The 12439-nt window shown below is 39.9% G+C and overlaps 1 protein-coding gene across 1 annotated transcript in view; it reads right to left on the reverse strand.

The window, feature by feature from the left end:
* The window catches only part of DNAL1 (dynein axonemal light chain 1), a 74536-nt gene extending 66732 nt beyond the window's left edge, over positions 1-7804 (reverse strand). The window contains exon 1 of the mRNA XM_059182872.1: positions 7732-7804. Within this exon, the coding sequence (XP_059038855.1) occupies positions 7732-7734 (3 nt within the window). The 5' untranslated portion in view covers positions 7735-7804. The remainder of the gene's footprint in view (positions 1-7731) is intronic.
* Between the last annotated feature and the right edge of the window lie 4635 nt (positions 7805-12439).

Consider the following 12439-nt stretch of genomic DNA (forward strand, 5'->3'; position numbering starts at 1 on the left):
GAGGAAGGGAAGCAGGCCCCCTGCTGAGCAGAGAGCCCGCCGTGGGGCTAGATCCCAGGACCCTGAGATCATGACCTGCGCCGAAGGCAGCGGCTTAACCCACTGAGCCACCAGGCGCCCCAAGTTAAGGATCTTAAGGAGAGTATCCTTGCTTACCCAGGTAGTCCCTACATGCGGTTACATACATCATCATAAGAGGGAGGCAGAGACAGATTTGACACAGACAAAAGAGGAGACTTCAGTATGACCCCAGATTGGAGTGATGCCCTCACACGCCAAGGGACATGGCAGCTATCAGAATCTAGAGAAAAGGTAAGGAACAGATTCTCCCCTAAAGCCTTCAGAGGCAGTACGGCTCAGTCAGAACCTTGATTTTGATCCCCTGAAATCGATTTCAGACATCTAGCCTCCAGAACTGTCCTTTTGTTATTCCTGTTGTTTTTTGGAACTGTTGTTTTAAGCCACCAGCTTTCAGCAACCATAGGAAACTAGCGGGAGTCAGAGCCCTCGGCAATGGGACGGGAGCAATGTCATTAAGACAGAGAAGAGTGGGGCGCCTGGGTGGCTCAGTCGTTAAGCATCTGCCTTCAGCTCAGGTCATGATCCTAGGGTCCTGGGATCCAGCCCTGCATTTAGCCCTGCATCCAGCCCCGCATTGGGCTGCCTACTCTGTGGGAAGCCTGCTTCTCCCTCTTCCACTACCCCTGCTTGTGTTCCCTCTCTTGCTGTGTCTCTCTCTGTCAAATAATAAATCTAAAAAAAAGAAAATTTTTTTAAAAGACAGATAAGGAGTACAACAAAAACAATGATGGTGAGGAATTAAAATTTAAATATTATAAGTATTAAACACAAGATAGATTTGAAAAATTTATAATTAAAAAAATCCAATTCTTCCATTTAATTCTAACTCTAAAAAAGCTTTAAAATGTCTTTTAAATGTTCAGATCTCGTGTTCTAATGTTCTTTGGATGACCACATTTAAGACACATGGTGGATATAGTCTCGCTGCCATCTGACAATTACTGTGGTTAAAACAGGTGCCAGTTTCTGGGATTACATAAGTGTCTCTGGAATGTTTATTCCAATAACGAGAAAATCCAAGAACCATCTGTTACTGTGGATCACTTACTTAAGCCATTGAGGTTGGCAATTTTTTCAATGCACTTTGTAGACAGTGAAAGCTTCCTTGAAAAGTACAAAGGAAAACTTGAATTAGTACAAAACAATTTTAAATGGTATATTAGAAAAATAAATAAATAAATAGTGTATCAGGAATTAATTAAGTGCCCACACAAGATAATATTTAAGTCATGGGGACGCCTGGGTGGCTCAGTTGGTTAAGCAGCTGCCTTCGGCTCAGGTCATGATCCCAGCTTCCTGGGATCGAGTCCCACATCGGGCTCCTTGCTCGGCAGGGAGTCTGCTTCTCCCTCTGCCTCTGCCTGCCATTCTGTTGTCTGCCTGTGTTAATGCACTCTCTCTCTCTCTGACAAATAAATAAAAAAAATCTTAAAAAAAAAATTTTTTAAAAAGGAAAAAAAAATATTTAAGTCATGTTTTCTTTTTATACTGAATCCTTTTATCCCCTCTCAGACATGGCATGTGTTCTTTCATGTTGAAATCAATCCTCATACTTTATTCCTGATTACAGAAGTTAATACATATTTATTGTAGAAAATTAAAAAAAAAACTTTCTGAAGGTAATTTGATGTTACCCATTAAGTTATTTAAATGCATGCATTCCTTGACCCAGTAATTCATTTCTAAGAATATAGCCTACTGAAATGCCAATGCCAACAGATCTATAAGCTAGATTATTTAGTGTATTATTGTAATAGCAAAAAAACGGGGAAAAATCTGTAAACATCTAGCAACTGAGGGATATGTAATGGAAAACTATGCTGTCACTAATACAAATGAAACTGGGCTCCAGATACCAGCTTAGGAAGATGTCCATGATGTGTGCTCAAGTTAAAAACCACCTGGCAGGGGCGCCTGGGTGGCTCAGTGGGTTAAGCTACTGCCTTCGGCTCAGGTCATGATCTCAGGGTCCTGGGATCGAGTCCCGCATCGGGCTCTCTGCTCAGCAGGGAGCCTGCTTCCTTCTCTCTCTGCCTGCCTCTCTGCCTACTTGTGATCTCTCTCTCTCTCTGTCAAATAAATAAATAAATAAAATCTTTAAAAAAAAAAAAAAAACACCTGGCAGAACAATACATTTTATATGATTCCTTTTGATAGAAAGCAGAACGATATATATGCATGTGCAAACGATATATATGTGTGTTAAATCATTCAGAAATGTATACTGAGGAAGTCATATGTAATTCTAATCACTCCACAGATTTCCCCAGAGAGAACTACTTCTAATGGTTTGTATATATTTGTCTAGGTTTTTTTCTACTCATAATTCAGTTATATAAAAAAAATTTAGGGGTACCTCAGTGTCTCAGTTGGTTGAGCCTCTGGCTGTTGCTCTCAGTTCAGGTCTTGATCTCAGGGTCATGAGTTCAGGCCCCCCAAAAAAAAGAAAGAAAAGAAAAAATATTTTACAGGGACATAACTACACATTCTTAGTCATCCTTTCTTGACAAAATATTTAATGTTTTAGTTTACTTCATGCAAACAATATGATAAAAGCTAATTTTATTGAACACAATCTGTGCTCAGTACTCTTCCAAGTACTTTACATAAACTGTTTTAACCATCGCAACAATCCTGTGAAATAAGTACTATTGTTATCACCCATATTTTACACTGAGGGACAAAGATGTTAAGCAGTTTGCCTAATATTACATAGCCAGAAAGGGGCAGAGTCTAATTTAAACCCTTCCAAAACTGACTCTAAAATATGTGATCTTATCCTTTCTGATATGACTTAAGAATTTTTCTTTTTTTTTTAATAAAAGCAACTACTGTGCAGAGTAAGTTATTGGTCAAATCTGTATATTTTCCAATAATCCCCAACTCCTGACTACTACAAGTGGAAAATGCTTTAAATCTGGGAATATGACTGGAGATGAATTCTTTAATTGGTGTCCAGGCAACCTGCCCAAAGAGATTGTCAGCAAAAATATGAACAGGCTGGGCGACTGGGTGGCTCAGTGGGTTAAGCCACTGCCTTCGGCTCGGGTCATGATCTCAGGGTCCTGGGATCGAGTCCTGCATCAGGCTCTCTGCTAGGCAGGGAGCCTGCTTCCCTCTCTCTCTCTCTCTCTCTGCCTGCCTCTCCGTCTACTTGTGATCTCTCTCTGTCAAATAAATAAATAAAATCTTCAAAAAAAAAAAATATGAACAGGCTGCCTCTTTCCAAGCCGCTTCCTAATACTCTGGTACTAGGTACAAAACCTTCTCAAATATTTGCCTTTGAGATGGCCTTATGATAAAAAGATATCTGACCATTTTGAAACAGTGCTCTTTGAAATCATGCTTTATAAGCAAAAAAAAAAAAAAAAATCTAAGAGGGAATTTTATATAATACACTGTGCTGTCATCATAAAGGACAAGTTGCATACAATAACTAAGTATGCTTGCTTTTCCCTTTTATTCCAAAGAGAGATACTAGTCTAATGCATGGGTTCACAAATTATGTGTCTAAGAGATACTCAAGTTGCTTATTATAAATACAGATTGGGGCACCTGGGTGGCTCAGTCGTTAAGCACCTGCCTTCAGCTCAGATCATGATCCCAGGGTTCTGGGATTGAGCCCCACATCAGGCTCCCTGCTCAATGGGGAGCCTGCTTCTCCCTCTCCCACTCCCCCTGCTTGTGTTCCCTCTTTCACTGTCTCTGTCAAATAAATGAATACATTCTTAAAAAAAAAAAAAAAAAAACAAGATTCCTAGGTTTCATCAGTAGCTATTTTGTTTCTGTAAACTGGGATGGGGCTTAAGGAGATTCTTAAGTTGGTAGTCAGTGCACTACAGTTCGAAGCACACAGGATGGAGAAAGCAGAAAGAACCCTAGGTGATTCTACAATAGTCTACAGCTCTGCGAAGAGACACTGCTGCCAGAGAGCATGGTCACAAGGTGTCATCATTTAACTGCCTCAAATTTGCCACAGAAGCTTGCCCAAAAGTATATAAGTATTTAGAAAATAAGTTAAGAGGATGAGTCCTAGGATCAAGTCCCGTATGGGGCTCCCTGCTCAGCAGGGAGTCTGCTTCTCCCTCTGACTCTCCACTTCTCCTGCTCTCTCTCTCAAATAAAAAAAAAAAAAAGAAAGAAAAGAAAAGAAAAGAAGTTAAGGGGAATTAATACAGATTTGGTACTTAAAGTCATGGGAAAATAGAATTACAAAATAATAAGTATAGTTTGATCCCAATTTGGAAAAAAAAATCAGAAGGCTCTATATCAGAATGCTAATACTGGTTCTAAAAAGATGGTACCATTTTGGTTAATATTAACTCTTTCCTTTGTGCTTTTTGTATTTTCTAGAGGTTTTACAATGTATTTTTATAATTTGAGAAAATTTTACAGCAGTATCTCTTAGTCCTCTGCTAAGTATAGTGCTGACTGGCTAATCTTATAAGAGAAATTATTAGATTTTATGGCAAGATAATAGTATTACTGTGTTGTTTAGTTTATCCCAAGAGACAAGGAAACTTCTATTCTCCAGGCACATTATACAAATTTTACTATAAAAAAATATTACATTGTTCAGGGTTACTTTATCAGTAGTCCCATAAACCAGTAATCTCTTGTGTTTGGCCTTGCCAAAGGGGGAACTGCATTAACCAAACAAACAAAAAAAGAGAAATGAAGATCATAGGAAACTAACACATTTTTTCTGGTTTGTGTATTTAGAAAAGAAAGGGATAAAAGACAAGAGAACTTACTTGCAATTAGCAAGTGTGGACAAGGAGGCATCCATCTTCTCTATAGGGGGAATCTGAGCATAAAGCTTAATCTCCTTGGCTTCTGATGGCTTCAGATTGCTTTTCTCTTCCTATGACCATTAGTTTGGAAGAAAGTGAAACCTGATTGTAACAGAACCAAAAAAAGTACAGACTACCCTAAAGCTTTTCAAAGTTTATTTCAAAACAATTCTTAGAATTTGATAACTCTGCATTCTTTACAATTCACTTACTGACATTTACTAACTGACCCTGACAACCAGGCTTCTACATGGCCGGTTCAGATAATTTACGGATAGGTCCCAACCAAGTGGAAGGGAGGAAGAAAGAAAATTACCTTCATTTCTGTAATATTTAAAATCCTTGGGATGCCTGGGTGGCTCAATGGGTTAAGCATCTGCCTCCAGCTCAGGTCATGATCCCAGCACCCTGGGATCAGTCCCACATCAGGTTCCTTGCTCAGAGGGGAGCCTGCTTCCTCCCTCTGCCTGCTGCTCCCCCTGCTTGTACTCTCTGACAAATCAATATATAAAATCTTTAAAATAAAATAAAATCCGTTAAGAGTCAAGACACCTGAATGGCTCAGTCAGTAAGCATCTGCCTTCGGCTCAGGTCATGATACCAGGTCATGATACCAGGATCCCAGGATTGAGTCATGATACCAGGATCCCAGGATTGAGTCCCCCATCTGGCTCCTTGCTCAGCGGGGAGCCTGCTTCTTCCTCTGCCTGCCTCTCCCCTGCTTGTGCTAGCTCTCTTTCTCTCTCTCTCTCTCTCTCTCTCTCCCTCTGACAAATAAACAAAATCATATTTTAAAAATCCTTTAAGAGTCTTATCAATAAAGAAAAATACAACAATAACAACATTTTCTTGGGAAACGTTCTTTGTCCCTAAGCACCCTTTTCTAAAATATCAGATTTAGATCTATAAGATCAACTATTTTGTCATCTTACCTTGCTTTTCCTTTTTCTTTTAATTTTATTATTTATTTGCCAGAGAGAACGAGTAAAGCAGGGGGAGCGGTGGGGGGTGGGCAGACCTAGAGAGAAGCAGGCTTCCAGCTGAGCAAGGAATCTGATGCTGTGACTCCCTCCCAGGACCCTGGGATCATGACCTGAGCCAAAGGCAGACACTTTACCGACTGAGCCACCCAGGTGTCCTTCTTCTTGTTTTTTCTGTACACAGTTCAGTCTGAGATAGAGCTCCAAAATACCAAGAATTTGGGAATTCTTGGGAATTCCCGAATTCTTCAGGAAGATGTCATCCTTACAACACTGGCAAAGTCAAAGCTATTTGCTCTATAATAATTTACTACTAAATTCTATCTTAGATTTTCAGTACTATGTACACAATTTAATATTACCAACATATGCTGCCTAGTAATATTTTCAAAGTACCTCCATACTTAAAGTTAGTTCTCTCTCTCCAACAAAACAGGAAGTTCCTTAAGTGCAGGACCATTTCCTTTGCTTTCCTGCATTTTCTATAACAGAGCACTATCAGACATACAGAGGTTTATTTTTAAAATTCAAATGGTACCATGTCAATACTAGAAAATACTCAATTTAAAAAAACAACAAAAAGGGCGCCTGGGTGGCTCAGTGGGTTAAGCCTCTGCCTTCGGCCCAGGTCATGATCTCAGGGTCCTGGGATCGAATCCCGCATCCGGCTCTCTGCTTGGTGGGGAGCCTACTTTCTCCTCTCTCTGCCTGCCTATCTGCCTACTTGTGATCTCTCTCTCTCAAATAAATAAATAAAACCTTAAAAAAAATAAAAACCTATTAAAAAATTTTAAAAACAACAAAAAAATACACAGTACATTGAAAGAAAAAGATCTAATACACATACACTCAATACTTATTTTTGTGTCATACATTTGTAGGTTACGAGAGGGAAACTGATACATAGTAGATCCTGAATAAATGTTAGGTTAATCAGTGAAAGAACGAGCTTAATGTCTTCAATTCATCTTAAAGTCAAAGATGTATGGCCACTATATTATCTAGAAATAGAACCTACAACACAAAACAAAAAAGCAACCGCTTATTATTATAAGTAAATTAAGTCCTAAAATCTAATTCAAGAAAATCTAATTCAAAGAAAATCTAATACTAAGCTTATTCCATATTTACTTTTCTTCTTTAAGAAAACGGATTTTTCATTAACCAAACAGAAATGAATTTTTAAATGCGAAGTACAGAGAAGTTTATAAGCACCAAAACAAGAATTCAAATATTTCATTACCCTATCCACCCTATTTTCCCTAGACACAAATCTCCTGAAAGACTTTTGTTTCAAAGCTCAGCCTTAAAAACAAAAGACATAGAATATTCAAAAAACCATTGATAGAGCTCCACCAAAAGTTATCTCTGGGCACAGAAATTGAGGAGCTATGTCAATACTCTAAGGAAATTCTATTTATGATGCAGAATTACAACTGTTCATACTTTATAGAATGCTTTATTCAAAATATCTATAGTTTATATTCAACTCATTGATTTTATAATGCAGTTTCCTTTCTTATGTTAATATATACCTTAACTGCTATGCACAGAAAAATCCTTATTCGCACTCCGCCTTCAACACCTTTCCCACGCTAATCCGCTCTTTTTTCGAGAAGTTCCCGCTCTTTGCGCTCCCTTTCTGTCAGAGTCCCCCCACACGAACCAACCTCCCATCTGCCCCAGGCCGCCCGCGCCCCAGACCACCCCGTGCGGGGGCTTCTCTTTCGCCTCAGGCCTCTGACTGAGGAGCTAGCGCCGGCGACCGGCTTCCTTCCGCTGACCGCGAAGCGCCCCGACCCTCAACCCTCCACAGTCACCCTTTGCCACCTCCAGTCGCCTCTCCTCTTTGACTACGAGGCCTAGAGGGTACTCACCATTCCGGCCGTTGCTACTGTCACTGCTCTGGTTGCTAGGGCCCGCCGAGGTCAGTGCGCGTGTGCACTTCTCGGAGCCCTCCGCGGATCCCACCCCCGGCAGTGGTCCTTTCTCTCCGCCCTCCGGGTGGCGCGTGCGGGGCATTGTGGGACCGCCCGGCCGCCGCCTCGGTCCTCCCGCGGGTCAGCTGCTCGCTTCCCAGCATGTGCGGCGAGGCTGCTGGGCTCTCGCAGGACGCGAGAGCTTTGCCATGCAGGGTGGTCAGGAGATGCTTTCTACGGGAAGCGGTGTCACTCGCTCGGCAGTGACGTGCCTGCCTAAATTGAAAACCTCGCTATAAAATTGCCCTTCCCGTAAATAACTTTAAAAATTCCCTTCTCCTGCAGATTGCCCATCCGCATCCTTGTCTTTATCGCCTGTTGTAATTCACCTGTAGTTCGACCTAAACTAAATTCTTTTTTTGTTGTTGTTCTTTTTATGACTGAAACTAAATTCAGCTGTATTTCCCCGGTTGCCTTTCCCCAACCCCTCCATGGAGCCAGAGGCGAATGAAAGCCTAAAACGGTGGTTTTAGATGACCGAGATGCCCTCCCTTCCTCTCCTGCGATTAAATTAGACAAAAACTGTAAAAATACTGAGTTGCTAGGGGTATGGAGAAATGCGGTTGCGTATATACACTGCTCTTTATAACTGACACAGCCTTTGTGGAGAGCTGTTGGTAATAGTATGAAAAGCTTTAAATACGTGTGCACCTCTGTGACCCAGCAGTTGGACTTCTGGGACTTCATCTTGAAGCAATAATCAGACAAGTGCACAGAGATTTGTTCAAGGTTTTAATAGCAAAAAGTAAAATAACCAAAATGTCAAGGGAAAAAAAATTGGTATTATCAAACATCCGAACAATGAAATAATATACTTCTATTAAGAATGTTGCTAGGGGCGCCTGGTTGGCTCAGTGGGTTAAGCCACTGCCTTCCGCTCAGGTCATGATCTCAGGGTCCTGGGATCTAGCCCCGCATCAAGCTTTCTGCTCAGCAGGGAGCCTGCTTCCTCCTCTCTCTCTCTGCCTGCCTCTCTGCCTACTTGTGATCTCTCTCTGTGTCAAATAAATAAATAAGAATGTTGCTAAAAGGGGTGCCTGGGTGGCTCAGTAGGTTAAGCCTCTGCCTTTACCTCAGGTCATGATCTCAGGGTCCAGGGATGGAGCCCCACATCAGGCTCTCTGTTCAGCAGGGAGCCTGCTTCCTCGTCTTTCTGCCTACTTGTGATCTCTGTCAAGTAAATAAATAAAATCTTTTTTTAAAAAAGAAAAAAAGAATGTTGCTGAAATGGGATTCCTAGGTGGCTCAGTCAGTTAAGCTTCTGACTCTTGATTTCAGCTCAGGTCATGATCCCAGGATCCTGGGATCCAGCCCCACATTGGGCTCCTTGCTCACTGTGGAGCCTGCTTCTCCTTCTCCCTCTGCCTGCCTCTCTGCTCACGTGGGCTCTCTCTCTCTGTCAAATAAATGAATAAAATCCTTTTTTTAAAAAGTTGTTGAGGGGCACCTGGGTGGCTCAGTTGGTTGGACGACTGCCTTTGGCTCAGGTCATGATCCTGGAGTCCCGGGATCGAATCCCACATCGGGCTCCCAGCTCCATGGGGAGTCTGTTTCCCCCTCTGACCTTCTCCTCGCTCATGTTCTCTCTCACTGTCTCTCTCTCAAACAAATAAATAAAATCTTTAATAAATAAATAAATAAATAGAAAGTTGTTGAAATGCATCTATTCACATGCAGTCATGATGTCCTAATTTAAAATGCAAGTTACCAAACAAAATACTTGGTCTAATCTTCTTAAAAATGATATATTGCAGGGATGCCTGGATGGCTCAGTCCATTAAGCCTCTGACTCTCCATTTTGACTCCAGTCATGATCTGGGCGGGGAGGGGGGTGGGGGGTGTGGGGGGTGGATCTCATCCTGGGCATGGAGCCTGCTTGGGATTTTCTCCCTCTCCCTCTCTCTCTGCCCCTGCTCCCACTTGAGCACACACACTCTCTCTAATAAATCTAAAATATATATATGCGGTGCACACATTTATATATAACATATATCTAAAAGAATATGATGAGAGTCTAATGTTTGCTGCAGATTGAATTGTGTCCTCCCCACTTAAATTCATATGTTGAAGCTTTAAGTCCACTGTGACTGTATTTGGAAAGAGGGCTCTTAAGGATGTAATTTCAGTTAAATGAGGCCATAAGAGTGGGGCCCTAATCCAATATAACTAGTATCCGTAGAAGAGGAATAAACATGCTAGGAGTGGTGCTCACAGAAGAAAGGCCATCCAAGGACACAGTAAGAAGATGGTCACCTGCAAGTCAACAAGAGAAGCCTCACCCAAAACTAACACTGTTGGCATCTTGATTTTGGAATTTCAGCCTCCTGTACTGTGAGGAAATAAATTTCTGTTGTTTAAGCCACCCGGTCTGTGGTATTCTACTATGGCAGCCTGAAAAGACTAATATGGTGTTCATTTTGCTTCTCTATTTTCTCATTATTCTATTCTGGAATGTGAATACACACACACACACACACACACACGCATATATATATAATAAATTTTTATCTATTCAATTATTTAATATTTTATATATAAACAATTAATTTAAATATTAATGGTGTTTAATGTTTAAATTTTTTATTTATTTTTCAGATTAATTTTTCTCTCTTTTCTGATTATTCTATTCTGGAATGTGAATATTTATTTATTTTATTTTATTGATTTTTTTTTTTTTTTTTTTTTTTTTTTTTTTTTTTTTTTTTGTAGATAGGCTAGGCTCCAAACCAGGCATGGATACCAACATGGCACTTGAACTCATGACCCTGAGATCAAGACCTGAGCTAGACCAAGAGTTTGACCCTTAACCAACCAAGCTACCCAAGAGCCCCTGTAATGTAGATATTTTTAATTTTGAAATAATAAATAAATTCTATTTTGTAAAAGGTAATTGAATCAGATTTTTTTTTAAAAAACAGGAAACACTAAATTGTTTATTAATGAAAATTAAAATGGGTATTCATAGGGGCGTCTGGTTGGCTCAGTCAGTTAAGCATCTGCCTTTGGCCCAGGTCATGATCCCAGGGTCCTGGGATGGAGTCCTGCATCAGGCTCCTTGCTCAGTGGGAAGCTTGCTTCTCCCTCTGCCTACCACTCCCCTTGCTTGTTATTTCTCCGACGAATAAATAAATAAAATCTTTTTTAAAACTTTTAAAAAATAAAATGGGTATTCATAACATATCTAGCCTTTTTGCTTGGAGTGTTTTGTTTCGTTTTGTTTCAGGTCTCCATACTACCACACCTCTCCAAACTAGAATTTATCCTGGCTGCCAAAACAGCCCCTAGTTTTGCTGATGTGTCTGAAATGGGAATTTAATCCTTGAACATATCTTCTAACCTAATAGAGTATGCCTTTTGCTCAAAACTGTGGATTACATCAAAAGACATTGGCATTAAAGGTAAAATACCACTAGTGAATCAATTCCATCTTCATGCTTGTTCAGAATGTTCTTCACTTCCTCCTCATCATAGGAGGAGGAAACTTTGACTATGAATATGTCTTATTTACCTCCAAATAAATTATTTACCACTATATAAGCAGAAATGTGCTGAGTTTCAGATTCTCAAAGGTTAAAACCATTCACACAGGAAAAGAAAGAATTACAGAACTTGGATCCTTTTTTAGTTCTTCTGAGTCCTACCAAATGGCAAAATAGATTCAAAAAGCTGTTCACCACATACTACGGCTTTGGATCTACTTACTCTTCCTGCAGGCCTAGAAGAAAGTTGAGAGAAAGATTAAAACTACTATTGAAACAGTTTCTCCAGATTCAGAAAATCTGGCAGACCCGTTGAAAAGTAAAGTTAAAGGAGTGTGAATGGTAGCCACCGAATACGTTAAGGAATCTTTAATTCTCTGAACAAGAATGTGGGTTGAATAAAAGAGAAAGAAAATGTCACATTTACCAGATGATTAGAGATTGAGCAAAATAGCTAAAAGTTACATGCCTTAAAATTAAAAAAAAAAATTTTCAGAATTTAAAGCTTAGGAGAGTCATTAATTGTTAAAGTTATTTATACAGTCAAAAGGTTTATCTGTTCAAATAGGAATGAGCTTTGTAACAAATTCCAGTAGTCAGTTTCCCAGATTATTATTCTCATTATAGTTATTTGATAAAAAGCCAATTTCTCCCCTAGGGTTTTGGTCTGTTTAAAAACAATTTTTTTTTAAATCTTACATGAATGGGGTTCATGTAAGTTAAACCTGTCTTTGGCTCAGGTCATGATCCCAGAACCCTGGGATAGGAGCCCCCAAGGGCTCTGCTCTGCCCTTCCCCCTTGTGCTCTTGCTTTCTCTCAAATGAATAAAATCTTTAAAAAAAAAAAAAACTTACATGGATAACCCAAAAATCAGGAGGCAGTACATATGTATTTAGGTATGTATAGAGTATGACACATATACTTTCTTTTGATGTTAATAATTTGAAACATATATTATGTTTTAAAAATAACGTTAATTAGGGGGAGGGAAACTATTACTACTACAAATTAGGATGCCAACACTTCATCCTCTGCCAAGAGCCCAAAATATAATTCTGACCACAGGATCCACTAATCAAGCAAAATCAAAGGCTGATAATTAATACTTTCATCTTCCCCTTCAATT

Source organism: Mustela lutreola, chromosome 7 (assembly GCF_030435805.1).
Source record: "Mustela lutreola isolate mMusLut2 chromosome 7, mMusLut2.pri, whole genome shotgun sequence".
NCBI classification, from domain to species: Eukaryota; Metazoa; Chordata; class Mammalia; order Carnivora; family Mustelidae; genus Mustela; species Mustela lutreola.